This window comes from Hylobates moloch, unplaced genomic scaffold, assembly GCF_009828535.3.
Source record: "Hylobates moloch isolate HMO894 unplaced genomic scaffold, HMol_V3 SCAFFOLD_23, whole genome shotgun sequence".
NCBI lineage: Eukaryota > Metazoa > Chordata > Mammalia > Primates > Hylobatidae > Hylobates > Hylobates moloch.
This window is the reverse complement of record NW_026652298.1, coordinates 37,299,935-37,313,858: the sequence shown is the minus strand read 5'-3', so window position 1 is coordinate 37,313,858 and position 13,924 is coordinate 37,299,935. Positions and strand designations below refer to the sequence as shown.

The window sequence follows — 13,924 nt, the reverse complement described above, 5'->3', positions numbered from 1 at the left end:
GTGATTATAAGCTTCAGCCACCTTGCCCAGCTGAAAATAGCATTCACTTTCAGCAGTTGTTTATTGAGTTGAATAAGTTCTCATGTCAGTGGAAGCATTGGCTCGGGCCAGTCTTTGCAGTGGCCCTGCCCAGAAACGTTAACAAGGGGACACTTCCATCAATTCACGGACCATTTCTCTAAGACAGAGTCTGTATTTGTCACCTGGTAGAACAGCCTGAAGTAGAATTTCTTACTAAGATCAGTTACCTGTCTCAGGAGATTCAGAGCAAACTCCAGATTCTGCAGCCTCTGTCTGTTGATGGCATAAACTTCAGTGAACTTGGCGGCAAGTGCTGCTTCCTGCAGAGAAGAGGATTAGGAGAGCGGTCAACAAACAGTTGTCAACAGGGTAAGCAACAGGGAGCGAGACAGCGTGGACGTGGTTCTTGAGAAGTGGGGAATTTGGGGGTAGAGGCATAGCTCTTGCCCACTCCTGCCTGGAGTTAGACTGTAGCCTCACCGGTGGAGAGAAAACTGGATCTCGAGGCAGAAGATCCAGGCCAGGGTCTCGGCCACACTGACTTTGAGCAAGTCTTTCTGCCTGTTAGAGCACCAGTGTTCTCTTTCGTGTGTACAAGAGACTAATATCAGCCCTCCACTGTACTTACTGAGGTGAGCAAAACAGGAATTTCCCAGATCCGTGGTTCTGACCCTGACATTTCTGTTTAGCTGTGTTTTCAAAAATTTTTATTTTTTAAAGACAGAATCTCTTTCACTCAGACTGAAGTGCCGTGGTGTGATTGCAGCTCACTGCAGCCTTGAACTGCTGGGCCCAAGTGATCCTCCCGGTCCTCAACCTCCCAAGTAGCTGTGACTACAGGTTTGTACCACCACGCCTGGCTAATTTTTTTGTAGATATGGGGTCCTGCTTTGTTGCCCAGGCTGGTCTCAAACTCCTGGGCACAAGCAGTTCTCCCACCTCGGCCTCCCAAAGTGCTAGGATTACAGGAGTGAGCCACTGCGCCCGGCCTTGCTGTCTTTCTAGGCATATCGATGTCACTGCCCTAGAACAAGTTTCTCATCTTCTCTTACCAAACCTGTTTGCACACAGGAGGGCTCTCAGTGGCTTCCCTGTTGTGTGCGCATCTCTGAGGCCAGCGCGTGACACCATGCTCCCTGGGGAGCAGAGCAGCTTGGCCTCCACCTCAGTCCCGAGGCCGCCCGGCCCGCAGAACTCACCTCTTCCTTCACTTTGGCAGCAGGAGATTGGAGCCTGGCTCTCTTGCTCACGTGGCTGCTCCTTCCATTCTCCAAGTCGAGAAGAGACCTTAGTTTTTCTGCTTCTAACTCATAGTCCTGCATGAGGGAGAGACATGGCAGAGGGGAGATTAAAACAGCTGAGAAGAGACGGAGATGTTCCTGTACCCCTTCCGGCTGACGCAGACCTGCCCTGTGCCATGTGCTGCTTTTATAATCTGCATGGGTCTTCCTCACAGCTGCACCCTGTAGTGATTGCCAGGAGGTTTTGAGAATTACCGCTACCTCAGCAGTACATAGCTCCATCACTCAGTAACATAGGAGACAAGAAGAAGCACCTCCCGAATTCCCGTCCCAGCCTTCCTACATGCCTAGAGATTTTCACATTCTGCTGCTGCTTTTAACATTGTACCATAACCCTGTCTCCCCTTGCCACCACCTCTTCTCATGTTTACTAGCTTGCTGACTTTATAATCCATCAGGTGGATGTGTGCTGATTCACGCAGCTTTCCCCTTCCACTGGACACCAGTCCTTTCCAGCTTACTAGTTTTGCTATTGTAAATAGTGCTGTTGCAACAATTTTGTTTATCCTGCATTTTTTTTTTTTTTTGTATTTTTTTCCTCAAAGATAAATTCCCCCAAAGAGTTTACTGCTTCAGACTATAAAACCCTTTTACAGCATTCCATGTCTAGTACCATGCTATTTTCCCAAAGGCCTGTGCCAGTTTGCACAGCAGCCGGCAGTGCCTCGGGTGGCCAGCTCCACCCCCACGTGCCAGGGCCGGTGCTTGCTGCTTCTCTGACCAGGGGACGGTAGAACAAGGCCCCTGCTGTTTGTGCTTCGGGCAGAAGTTTCCCGGCTCACCTTTACAGCTTGCTGGTACTGCTGGGAATTGGCACAGATCTTCTGTACTTCCTGCTCCCTACTTGCTATCTCATCTAGCAGGTTCTGTAAGACAGAGTTTAAAAATCAAAACTAGGGCCGGGCGTGGTGGCTCACGCTTGTAATCCCAGCACTTTGGGAGGCCGAGGCGGGCGGATCACGAGGTCAGGAGATCGAGACCATGGTGAAACCCCGTTTCTACTAAAAATGCAAAAAACTAGCCGGGCGTGGTGGCAGGCGCCTGTAGTCCCAGCTACTTGGAGAGGCTGAGGCAGGAGAATGGCGTGAACCCAGGAGGTGGAGCTTGCAGTGAGCCGAGATCGCGCCATTGCACTCCAGCCTGGGCGACAGAACGAGACTCTGTCTCAAAAAATAAAAATAAAATCAAAATCAAAATCAAAACTAACTGGAAAAAAAATTTTTAAAAGCAACCATGGATGAAGTAGCTGGAAATCCCAGAATCTGAATTTATTCTTCTCTAGCACAAAGTATGACGAATGGCTCCCTTGTATACATTTTTATTCATTGCAAAAGGCAGTTCTTTTTTTTTTTTTTGAGACAGTCTCATTGCATCGCCCAGGCTGGAGTACAGTGGTGGGATCTCGGCTCACTGCAATCTTAGCCTCCTGGGTTCAAGCAATTCTCCTGCCTCAGCCTCCCAAGTAGCTGGGACTACAGGCTCCTGCCACCATACCCGGCTAATTTTTTTTCTGTATTTTTAGTAGAGATGGGGTTTCACTATGTTGGCCAGGCTGGTCTTGAACTCCTCAACTTGTGATCCACCTGCCTCAGCCTCCCAAAATGCTGGGATTAGGCAGTTCTAAGGCTCTGTGAAGAAGGGCCAAGATCATTATCTCTGCTAGGAAACAAATGTTTACTGATGATTTGGACCACCAGACACTGTTCTGCTCTCTGACTTAGATTATCTCATTTAATCTTCAAACGATGCCAGGAGGTAAGGATCGTGACCTCTGGCTTATGAGTGAGGAAAGTAAAGCTTCTGAGGTGGGGATGTGGCTGATGGGGTGGACCTGGGATTTGCATCTCAGCCGTTGGCTTCCCGTGTTCCTCCCTCACCCCAAGGCACTGCGTCGGGCGTGGGGGAGGCAGGAGTCCCAACTTTGGAAATGGGATTTTCCCCACAAAGGCGGCGGCTCATTCTGTAGCTGTTCACTCACATAGCCAACCCACGCCAAGCGACCATTCTGCACCAGGCCCTGTGCGGGGCACTAAGCTGGGAGAGGTAAGCGACACACTCAGTTCTTGTTCTTAGAGGGTTGGGTGTTGGGAGCTTGAGCTGAGGCCCAGGGAGGACACAGCTGTGGCAGGCCTCTGCCCTGCTCCACCTCCCAAAGGCTCGGCGTCCCAGAAAGGGGCTTGCTGACCTCTGACCCTCCCTTGCCAGTGTGTGCCTGGGCCTGCAGAAGCGGCCGTCTCACCTTCTGGTTCTTCAGCTTGGTCTCCATCTGGCTGAGGCTGTCTGTCTCCTGGGGCTCGTAACTGGGGATGCTGGCTAGGAACTGCAGCACGTGGTCATGGCCGCGGCGGAAGTCCTCGTAGGCCACCTTGGCGCTCTGTAGGCTCTGCGCCCTGCCAAGGCAAAGCATTCAGGCCTCAGCCGCAGCAAACAGATGCCTCACGGAGCCCTCATTTTTTTTAAAAAGTGGGAAACAACCAAATGTAACAACTAGAAATACCCCTCATTTTTTTTAAAAAGTGAGAAACAACCAAATGTAACAACTAGAAATACCCCAAGTATCTCCCACACAGGGTGGGTGGTAATTAGGGAACGTCAGGTTGGACTGTGGAGAACCAGGTGGGTCCATATACAATGACTTGCAGAGATGCCCATTGTGGATTACAGGACCCAGGTAAGCATGACTCAAAGAGAGACCACAGGACTGTCAGAGAATCTGACAAACTCACCAAAAAGAGAAACAGCAAGATCTGTGGGACATGGCTAAAGCATTGCTTAGAGGGAATTAGATCGCATTCTCAGAAAACAAAAACGGCCACCACCCACCACACCCTCACCTGCGCTCCAGCTGCTGGCGCAGGTTGTCGAAACGCTGGCCCAGCTTGTGCACCTCGGCCTCCTGGCGCTCCAGGTCTGGGCAGTGCTCCTGGAAGCGGCTGGCCAGTGTGCTCGAGCACTGCTTGGCTGCCTGCAAGTTCCGCTCCACCTCACCCAGGAGGGACTTCTGGGCCTGTAACTCAGAGGCCATGGCCTGGCGGGGCAGAGGAGGAGACGGCGGTGCTACGGCCAGAGCTCCCAGAGCCAGGCAATGACACCCCTGAAGCCCCTGGGCCGCTGGCTATAGGAGAGTGGGCGAGGTCACAAGTAGGAAGGACTGGAGCCTTGCTCTGTATATCCCAAACCTGGGTCACTTCTGCCATCTTCTGTTTTATTACAATGAACAAAGCCCTGAAAAACTAACTTCTAAAAACTGCAGCAGGCAGCTCCTGCCCTGCACTAGAACAGCCTGCCACTGTCTGGGCGTGAGGCCGTGGCAAAAGCAAGTCGTGAGATGGGAGTGTGAATAAGGGACCTCAGGTCACAGACTTGAATGCTTCCTGCGCTCAGGCAATGTGGGAAGGGGGCCCGTGGCAACTGTGAGGTAAGCAGGCCGAGGAGGCAGCTGCACCTCTGCCCACTGACTTGCCCTCTGGGCTGCAGCCCAGGATGCCAGCTCTGCTCAGCAAGAGATACTGGGAACATGGGTTGTTATGTGCTTTATGCTTTTTTTTTTTTTTTTTTTTTTTTTTTTTTAGAGATAGGGTCTTGCAACATTGCCCAGGCGGCTGGACTTAAACTCCGGGGCTCAAGCAATCCCACCCCAGCCTCCTGAATGGCTGGTGTCACAGGCATGTGCCACTACACTGGCTGTTGCAGATATTTGATCTTAAAATGCTGGCACCTGAAATCCCATAAGTCACACAGATCCCGTGAATAGCTCAGATTTGTGCTGCAGGCCTCCATTTGCAGTTCCCGATTTGGGCATTCCAAACCTGGGGAGACTGGATGCTGGTGTCCTCGTCTGTCCAGACGGGGCAGGTGGATGTGCCTGATGCCCTCACCTGCTCAGAGAAGGACTCCCAGGACTTGGGCCCCAGACTCACCGCCAACTCCTGCCCCTTGCTGTCCAGGATATGGCTGCTCTCAGGCACTGTGTCATCCTGATTCAGATGGTTCTCGTGCGTGGCCAGCAACTCCCAGCCCTGCTGCAGGCTCTTCTCCAGGCGGTTGGCCACATCAACCCTGAGGACACCAGTCAGGCGTCGGGGGATGCCCACCTGGTCCCCTGACCCACCCCAACCTCCATGCTGCCTGTCTGCCACCCACTTCTTCTGGGCCAATTCCAGCAGCTGCACGAGGCGCTCGTATTTCCGGTTGGTGTCCTCCACCCGGGTCCTCAGCAGGGGTGTGGTGCCGCTGCCTGGGAGGGCCTGGATGAAGGCTTCGCCCTCAGCTGTGCTCCGCGTCTTCTCAGGCTCAATCTGCAGTAGCTCGTTGGTGATGTTCTGTGGGGACCAGGGCCCGCAGTTTTGGACACAGCCAGGCAGCCCCTTCCCCTGAGGATGTGCCCAGGGTGGGCACAGATTCCCTCATCAGGCACAGTGGAAGCAGCTGGAGAGGCCCGGCACACTCTGGGGCTCTGACCCGGCGTCTGGACCCCAGCCTGAGGGCTGCATTTTTCACGAGCATCCCAGGGAACCGCTGAGGTAGACTGTGGACACCAGAAGCACTAGTGACACCAGAAGCACCCAGGCAGCTGCCGGGCCTGTGCTGTTCTCAGCACTGCATGTGGACGTTTCTGTTTAATCTTTGCGGCAACCCTGGGTGGTGAGTACTACGACTCCACCCAGTCACGGGTGGGGGCGTGACGACTCCCAGCAGCTTAGGAAGGGACTTGTGGGGTCAGGCTACACCTGAGACCAGCATCGGCCCGACTGGCCCCAACTTGGCCCTCACTGTGAGGCCCCATCAGGGGCTATGGCACTTCTCCAATCCCAGATCCTCTTCTGTAAAATTGGAGTGCTACTCCCTGCCTCAGAGGGCTGCCTTGAGGATGTGGGAGACTTTGTATAGGAAAGGAGGTGGGGCCCCGCTACATCCCCCCGGCATCAGCTCACCCTGTCTTCGCCATTGCCCTGCGAGCAGGGCCAACCCATCCTACCGAAGACACTGAGGCCTGGAGTTTATAAATATAAACGCTAATGTGTTTGTGGTCAAGCCAGCCGGTGACCCAGTCCTGCGGAATTCCACAGCCCATGTGCCATGCCAGGCATCAGATCGACAAGCCATGCAGGAACAATGCAAGTCTTGCCAGCTCTTTCTCCTGGGGAGGTGATGAGAGCAGCCCTGCCACCTCCATGACTCGGGACCCGGTTACATGCAGCAGGCTGTCCCTATGAGACACCTGCAGTGAATGTCCCAAGACTCCATGGGGAAAAGACCTCAAATAGGGGCCCCAGGGGGCCAGTGCAGAGCTCCCCCGGCCCCACCTGTGCTCCTGACCCTCAGGTACCTTGAGGTCCTTGGCCCGCTCAGCACTGTCCTGCACAGCCCGGCCTTGCTCCAGCGGTGGCCGCAGGATCCCTGTGATGGCCTTCTCCTGCCGGTCCAGGTCGCTGGCCACCTTGTCCAAGCCAGCAAGCACCTGCCGCCCCTGTAGGTCAGAGGCATCTGTGGAGGGAGGGAGGACACAGGCAGGTGTGACAACGGGCCAGGGGAGTGAGGCCCAGGGATGGACCTAGGCAGCCAGCCCCCTGCCGTCTCATCCACAGCACAGACCCTGGTCCAGCCCCTCCTCCCCGGTACCCCCAGAGTCTCAGGCGAGTGGCCCTGGCACCCACCTCCGGGATTCTCGGTCTTCAGCACCTCATACCGCTGCTGCAGCCTGCGTTTGCTCCCAGCTGCCTTCTGCCGCACACACTGGTGCTGGCTGCCCAGGCTGTGAGGACAGAAATGAGCTGGGAACCTGGGCAGCCCACCACCCCCTGCACCCACAGAGGTGGGACTGCGGACTCTGGCTGGGCAGACACCCCAGAGGAGCCTGACAGCTCCTTAGATGCAGACAGCAAGTGCTTACTGTGGCACTGGCCTTTCCGTGCTCCTGGGCTCAGAACTCTTCTCCCTCCTTCCCTCCTCCTCCTTCATAGGAAGTCTTACTACCTAAAATTGTCTGTCCAGTAATCTCCACCAAGATGTTACCCCTGAGGGAGCATACACAGTAGGTGCTCAATAAATACTTAATAAATGAAGGCATTCCTTGAATCATCCATTCATGCAAGGAGCTCCTGGGCACCTACTTTCTACCAGGTACTTAACTAGGCCCTGGAGAGAGGAAATTCAAGGAGCCCAGGCCCAACGAGACTGACGCATACGCTAGTCACTTAATAAAAAGCGGTGCGTGCAGTGGAAGAAAGTGCCTGGGAGCAAAGAGGAGGCAGTCCCTATCCCAGCTGAGTCCTCCAGCCGAGGGGCTGGGGTCTGCAGGTACAGGGAGCAGTGAGGGCGGGAGCCAGGGGCCCTTAGAAACTGCTTAGAAACTCGTCAGGGGGCCAGGACGAAGCCCAGAGCTGGACATTCATGTTCAGTAAGTCAGCTGGCCCACGATCTGCCCCTCTCCTGCGTGAACCTCCAAGGGGGTGCAGATGGAGAGTGTCAGCGACCCCCCGCTACCCACAGGCTGAGGCCAAATCCCCAGGGCTATGAATGGGGCCTGAGAAGCCCTGGGGGTGGGACTGGTCCATGCAGGCTCCCGCGTTTGCCCTTGTACCTGTCAGCCAGAGCCAGGGCCTCAGGGTCTGTGGGGGGGATCACAAAACAGACGGCAGGAGCAATCAGCTTGTTCCCAGCGCTGTCCATGAGCTCCCAGCTCTCCCCGTTGTTCTTCTGCAGGGTGTAGCTGTAGCCCCGCGAGATCAGGCCCTGGCGGGGGCAGGCCAGAGTCAGGATCCCGGGGGGGCCTGAGGGCCTGGGAGCCCGGTCACCATCTCACCCCAGACTCTTGGACCTGGGGAGCCTGGCTCATCACTTGGACCCTCCCCGTAGAGTGGGGAGGGGCATGCAGGAGAAGCACATATGTTGAGGCTGCCGGCCCAGCAACCCACCTCCATTTCCCTTTGGGGAAACTTCCCTCCCAAATCCCAGTCCGTGTGGTCTCTCTTTTTCCATTCCCAAGCTCCAGATGGACACGTGACTTGGACCTGGCCAATGAGAGACTGGCATTCCCCAGCCACAGTCATTGGTATAGGGTGGACACTGGCGTTCCCAGCCACAGTGATCGGTGTAGGGTGGACACGTGACTCACAGTGGGCCAATGAGAACCTGGCCTGGGACCTCTGAGGCGGGGCTGGGATTGCTAAGCTGGTGGAACACAAAGCCAGAGCAGCCGAGGTGGGGGTGGCATAGGGGTGCCAGTCGGCCTGCACGAGGGGAAGGGTTGGCAGAGTGACACCAACCACGGAGACAGGCACAGGCTCCTGAGAACAGCACCTGAGGCCCCGGATCCAACCATGTTACCCCAAAGGCTTTGTAGTGATGCGAACAGAGGAGCTGGCCCCGCACACCTGCTCCCCCTCAAAGTCACAGAGTGCTTCCACGGAGATGGGCTTGAGCGGAGTCTCCCGGCGGTACTTGAGGGGCACCACCTGCTGGCCTCGCTTCTGCAGCCCCCGCACCACGTCCTCATACTTGTCCAGCACCTTCTCCTGGTCCTGGAGAGAACGGGGTCAGGGGCCCGGGTGAGACCAACAGCCTTCCCCCTGGTGGGAGGACGCCGAGCAGGGGCTGGGTTCAGCAGGTGGGGTGCTGTGCAGGGGCCTGTACAGGGCTGAGGGCAGGCATGGTGTAGAGGGGTCCCCCGCCCCCAGGGCCAGCAGGGGTCCTGGGCCATGGCTCACATCCAGCTCCCGCAGCAACAGCTCAATCTGGTACCGGTCCTTGAAGTCAGGGCCGTATTTCTGGTTCAGGTCCGAGTCCACCTTGCGCAGCAGCTCCTGAGCGTCCTTCATGTCTTTGTGAAACTAGGGGAAAAGGTGGCTCTGTTACAGCCAGGAAACCACTAGAAGCACCTGGGCTTCTGTCCGAGGCTTCAAGCTCATCCCTCAGGCGGGGCTGGGCCTCCGGTTCACCTGGAGTCCACCATGGGACCCTGTGCTGAGCCTGAGGCTCCTCTGCGTGGAGACAGCCCCACCCTCCCTGAGCTGGCTCCTTAGGGGCCTCACTGGGAGAAGCCAGGTCCCTTCCCACCCATACATGAGATGCCACCTCTGTGACATATTTTCTTGGAGATATCAGTAAGTCTTGAGGTGTCTTTGATTCAATTCCTCTCTCTGTGCTAGGAACACCCAGACTTAATACTATAGCTTCTTTCTAGGTTTTGATAATAGCCTCCCCTTCTTGTTCTCGAAAATTCTCTTGCCCATTCTTCAGTCTATCAACTCTTGGTCACCATCAGCTATCCCCTGGGCTGAGCACCTGGGCTGCAGCCATGAACAGGACCTGAAGCCCTCACCATGCGGCTCAGTGAATGAGGAGTGACACGGCGTCACCCACATCCAGCTTTCCCCAGACACCTCAATCCTAAGAATTAACTACAGCTTCTTAAGAACTCTCATTCCTCTGGAAACAGACAAGTGCCCAGCCACAGATGAGTGGATAAACACAGTGGTCTAGCCATACAATAGGATATGATTCAGCCATAAAAAGGGGCGAAGCACTGAAAATGCTACAACACGGATGAACCCGGAAAACATGATGCTCAGTGAGACAAGCCAGACACAAAAGGGCAGAGATTGCATGATCCCACTGATTCTTCATATTCGTTCTAGATGTGAAACATCTGGAAGAGGCAAGTCCATAGAGACAGCAAGAAGACCAGAGGTGACCTGGGGCTGGGGGAGTGGGAATGGAAAACTTACTGCCTAATGAGTACAGGATTTTTTTTGTTTGTTTGTTTGAGGCGGAGTCTCACTCTGTCGCCCAGGCTGGAGTGCAGTGGTGCAATCTCAGCTCACTGCAACCTCTGCCTCCTGGGTTCAAGCAGTTCTCCTGCCTCAGCCTCCCATCTGGGACTACGGATATGGGCCACCACACCTGGCTAACTTTTGTATTTTTAGTAGAGATGGGGTTTCATCATGTTGGCCAGGCTGGTCTTGAACTCCTGACCTCAGGTGATCCACTCGCCTCGGCTTCCCAAAGTGCTGGAATTACAGGCATGAGCTACTGTGCCCAGCCAGGGTATAGGGTTTCTGTTTGAGGTGATGGAAAGTTTTGCAAGTAGATGGTGGTGATGGTTGCAAAACATTGCGAGTGCAATGAATGCCACTGAATTGTACACTTAAAAATGGCAAACTGGCCGGGTGCGGTGGCTCACGCCTGTAATCCCAGCACTTTAGGAGGCCGAGGCGGGAGGATCACCTGAGGTCAGGAGTTCGAGACCAGCCTGACCAACATGGCGAAACCCCGTCTTTACTGAAAATACAAAAATTAGCTGGGTGTTGTGGTGGGCACTTGTAATCCCAGCTGTTCAGGAGGCTGAGGCAAGAGAATCACTTGAACCCAGGAGGCGGAGGTTGCAGTGAGCTGAGATGGCATCACTGCACTCCAGCCTGGGTAATAGGGCAAGATTCTCTCAAAAAAAAAAGAAAAAAAAAGGCAAATTTTGTTTTATGTATCTGCATGTATATTATAGATTTTACCAAAATTAAAACCCCACACACTCACCCTGGGCCCCATGTGACCTGGGGAATCAGACTCTGGCCCTGGTCCCCAGGGAAGATGGACAGGGGCTGGCAAGCTTGGGACATGTCTGCACACGCCATCAGAAGCATGGGTGCCGGGGGCCTGGGATGGCTGCCCCGCAAGGCTCCTGGACCAAGCAGCACGAGGCCACACATGAGCCAGGTAGGCACTGAGCACTCTCAGAGAGTAGCACCCCTGGTGCTGGGGGGACTCCCAGGAGAGGTAGGTACCTGGTGGTAGTCCTCCATGTACTTGAGGTGGCTCTCCTCACAGATGAGCAGGTTCAGGTACTCCTTCCAGTCTGCGTGCACAGCCTCCATGTGCGCCTGCCAGGAAAAGAAGGGGCTGGTCACCACTGGGCAGGTACCGCAGACACCAAGGGAGGGACTGCTGGGATTTTGGGCTGGGGCATGGCGGGGGAGGGAGGCATCTGGCATCTGTCTGGGTGTGGCTACCACAGAGGTAGCCAGCTTCTGCTCAGGGGTGGGAGGAGGAGAGAGGGGTCACGTCAAGAAGCCAAACAGGGATGCCAGGTATGGATGCCCAGGCTGTGCGGTGCACAAGGGGCAAGTGGGGGCTGTGTCTGCCTAAAGTGGTGCCTTCAGCAAATCTGTACAAAGGCACCGTCATGGACCGAGCAGTGTCCCACCAAATCCATGACCCTGGCCAGGCGTGGTGGCTCATGCCTGTAATTGCAGCACTTTGGGAGGCCGAGGCGGGTGGATCACCTGAGGTCAGGAGTTTGAGACTAGCCTGGCCCACATGTTGAGGCCCTGTCTCTACTAAAAATACAAAAATTAGCTGGGTGTCGTGGTGTGCGCCTGTAGTCCCCGCTACTCGGGAGGCTGAGGCAGGAGAATTGTTTGAACCCGGGAAGTGAAGGTTGCAGTGAGCCAAGATTACACCACTGCACTCCAGCCTGGGCAATAACAGCAAAACTCCATCTCAGGCGGGGTTGGTGAGATTGTGGGGGTTGGGAAGAATGTGACCTTATTTGGGAATAAGATCTTTGCAGATGTCATTAGTTAAGGATCCTGAAATTAGGGTGAGCCCTAAATCCATTGACTGACATCCTTATAAGAAGAGAGGACACAGAGAGACATGGGGAGAGAAGGCCATGTGAAGACGGAGGAAGGGACTGGAATGATGCAGCCACAAGCCAAGGGCTGCCGGCAACCCCCAGAAGCCGGAAGAGCAAGGAAGGCACGTGTCCTGGAGCTTCCAGAGGGAATGAGGCCCTAAGACACCTTGATTTCAGACTTACAGCCCACAGACCCCTGAGAGAATGAATTTCTGTTGTTTAAAGCCACTAAATTTGTTTTAACTTGTTGCAGCAACTTTAGGAAACTAATACAGACCCCACAGGGGCTTCAGAAGTCCAGGGGCTGAGGGCAGAGGTGTCAACGGATCAGGATAAATGGAGGAGGCAGAGTCAGACACAGCAAGATAGAGACAGACAGACACAAGACGCAGCTTGCAGGACCCCCAGCTCCGGGGTCAGCCCGAGCTCCAGGTGGCCCACAGGCAAGGGCCGACCAGAAGCCACCCTGGGGGAGGTACCTGCTCTCGGGGTGCACGAACCTCAATGGAGTTCCTCCCGGGGTGCTCGGCCGCCAGCAGCTGGTCGCCCTCGCTGTGCAGTTTGTTGATTCTCTCCTCTTTGGCCTCCAGGTTCCGGTTGATGAAATTCTGCAGTGGGGGTCAGTGGAGGGGCCTCAGTGCCCAGCCTGGCGGTCCCGTGCTCCTTCCAGGGCTGCCTCCTCCCTGGCGCCCCAGGTCCCCCGCACCCACCTCATACTGGCGCCGGCGGCTGGGGTAGTCGAGGTTGCGGTCACTCCAGTCGTACTGCATGCGGCCCTTGGCCTGCTGGTCCAGCCAGTACAGCTCATTGGTGCAGCGCTGCATGTAGTCCTGCAGCGAACTCAGGTGCTGCTGCCGGGCCTGTGACGCTGCCTGAAGGGGCCGGGGCAAGGACAGGGCTGCGTCCTCAGCCCACTGCCACTGCTCCTTTCTTCCCCACCTCCTGCAGGGCCCAGCTATGGCCGGCCTGAGGACAAGCCCAGCTTAGCCACGTCCAGGCCAGGCCCCCTTAGACAAGTCACCTGAGCCCCTGAAACTCATTCATTCATTCATTCAGCAAATATTTACTGAGCATCTACTACGCGCTGGACATGGCTCCAGGCACTGGGGATACAGCAGTGAACGAAACACACAAAACCCTTACATTTTCGTGAAGGCTTAGTTTGCCCATCTGTAAATGGGGATGATGACAGTCCTGACCTCACAGGGCACAGAGACTGGCATATAGTTGGTGCTCAACAAATATCAGTAACTATAGCTTCTACTTTTATCTGTATCATGATCGTCTTATAGAGGGCTGGAAGGAAAGCACCACTTTACGTCTGAGAAGCAGGGGTGCAAGGAAAAGGAGGGATGTTTGCATTTTGGTACATGGGGCCCTCCACAAGCCAGCACCACACGACGAACTTCTGCAACATTGACTCATTTCGTCCTCAAAGCGACCGTATGAGACAGGAACACGTAGGAACTCCATTTCGCAGATGAGGAAACTGAGGCTCCCAGAGGCTAAGTAACTCGCCCAAGGTGTCACCACTAACAGTAAGGAGCAGAGGCAGCATGGCTCCTTACAGCGACACAATGCTGCCTGTGTATTCTCTGAGTTGTCTGAAACGTTGGCAACAAGGAAGCATTTGCATAACACTCATGCAATTTTTAAAAGAATGCATTCTTTAAAGGTTTGGGAAGGAAAATGGAAAGCTTTTTTTGTATAGAAAGCAAGTGGCATCATACTTAGCACACAGCAGATACTTAATAAAGAAATAAGCAGGACAGGCTGTACCTCTGGGGTCTGTTAGGGTTTTCCCTGAACAACCAGGGCAGACCTGGCAGCTGCTCAGGAAGAGGCTGGGGCACATCTCTTCCCACTTCAACCCCTCTCCTGATTGAAACGTTTACTGCACGGCTTTTTTTTTTTTTTTTTTTTTTTTAGACAGAGTTTTACTCTGTTTCCCAGGCTGGAGTGGAGTGGC

General features: G+C 54.8%; 1 protein-coding gene across 2 annotated transcripts in view; it reads right to left on the bottom strand.

The window, feature by feature from the left end:
• The window catches only part of PPL (periplakin), a 54,964-nt gene that overhangs the window by 4,354 nt on the left and 36,686 nt on the right, over nucleotides 1-13,924 (bottom strand). Inside the window, exons 7-21 of one of the 2 annotated variants that reach the window (XM_032144597.2) lie at nucleotides 12,666-12,827; nucleotides 12,456-12,563; nucleotides 11,105-11,200; nucleotides 9,032-9,154; nucleotides 8,699-8,845; nucleotides 7,906-8,057; nucleotides 6,980-7,077; nucleotides 6,652-6,809; nucleotides 5,466-5,644; nucleotides 5,243-5,381; nucleotides 4,157-4,350; nucleotides 3,562-3,712; nucleotides 2,105-2,188; nucleotides 1,221-1,337; nucleotides 249-341 (exon numbers count right to left, since the gene is read on the bottom strand). In XM_032144597.2, the coding sequence (XP_032000488.1) occupies nucleotides 249-341; nucleotides 1,221-1,337; nucleotides 2,105-2,188; nucleotides 3,562-3,712; nucleotides 4,157-4,350; nucleotides 5,243-5,381; nucleotides 5,466-5,644; nucleotides 6,652-6,809; nucleotides 6,980-7,077; nucleotides 7,906-8,057; nucleotides 8,699-8,845; nucleotides 9,032-9,154; nucleotides 11,105-11,200; nucleotides 12,456-12,563; nucleotides 12,666-12,827 (2,001 nt within the window). Of the gene's footprint in view, nucleotides 1-248; nucleotides 342-1,220; nucleotides 1,338-2,104; nucleotides 2,189-3,561; nucleotides 3,713-4,156; nucleotides 4,351-5,242; nucleotides 5,382-5,465; nucleotides 5,645-6,651; nucleotides 6,810-6,979; nucleotides 7,078-7,905; nucleotides 8,058-8,698; nucleotides 8,846-9,031; nucleotides 9,155-11,104; nucleotides 11,201-12,434; nucleotides 12,564-12,665; nucleotides 12,828-13,924 lie in introns of both variants that reach the window. The other variant, XM_058433876.1, reaches the window with a different exon arrangement.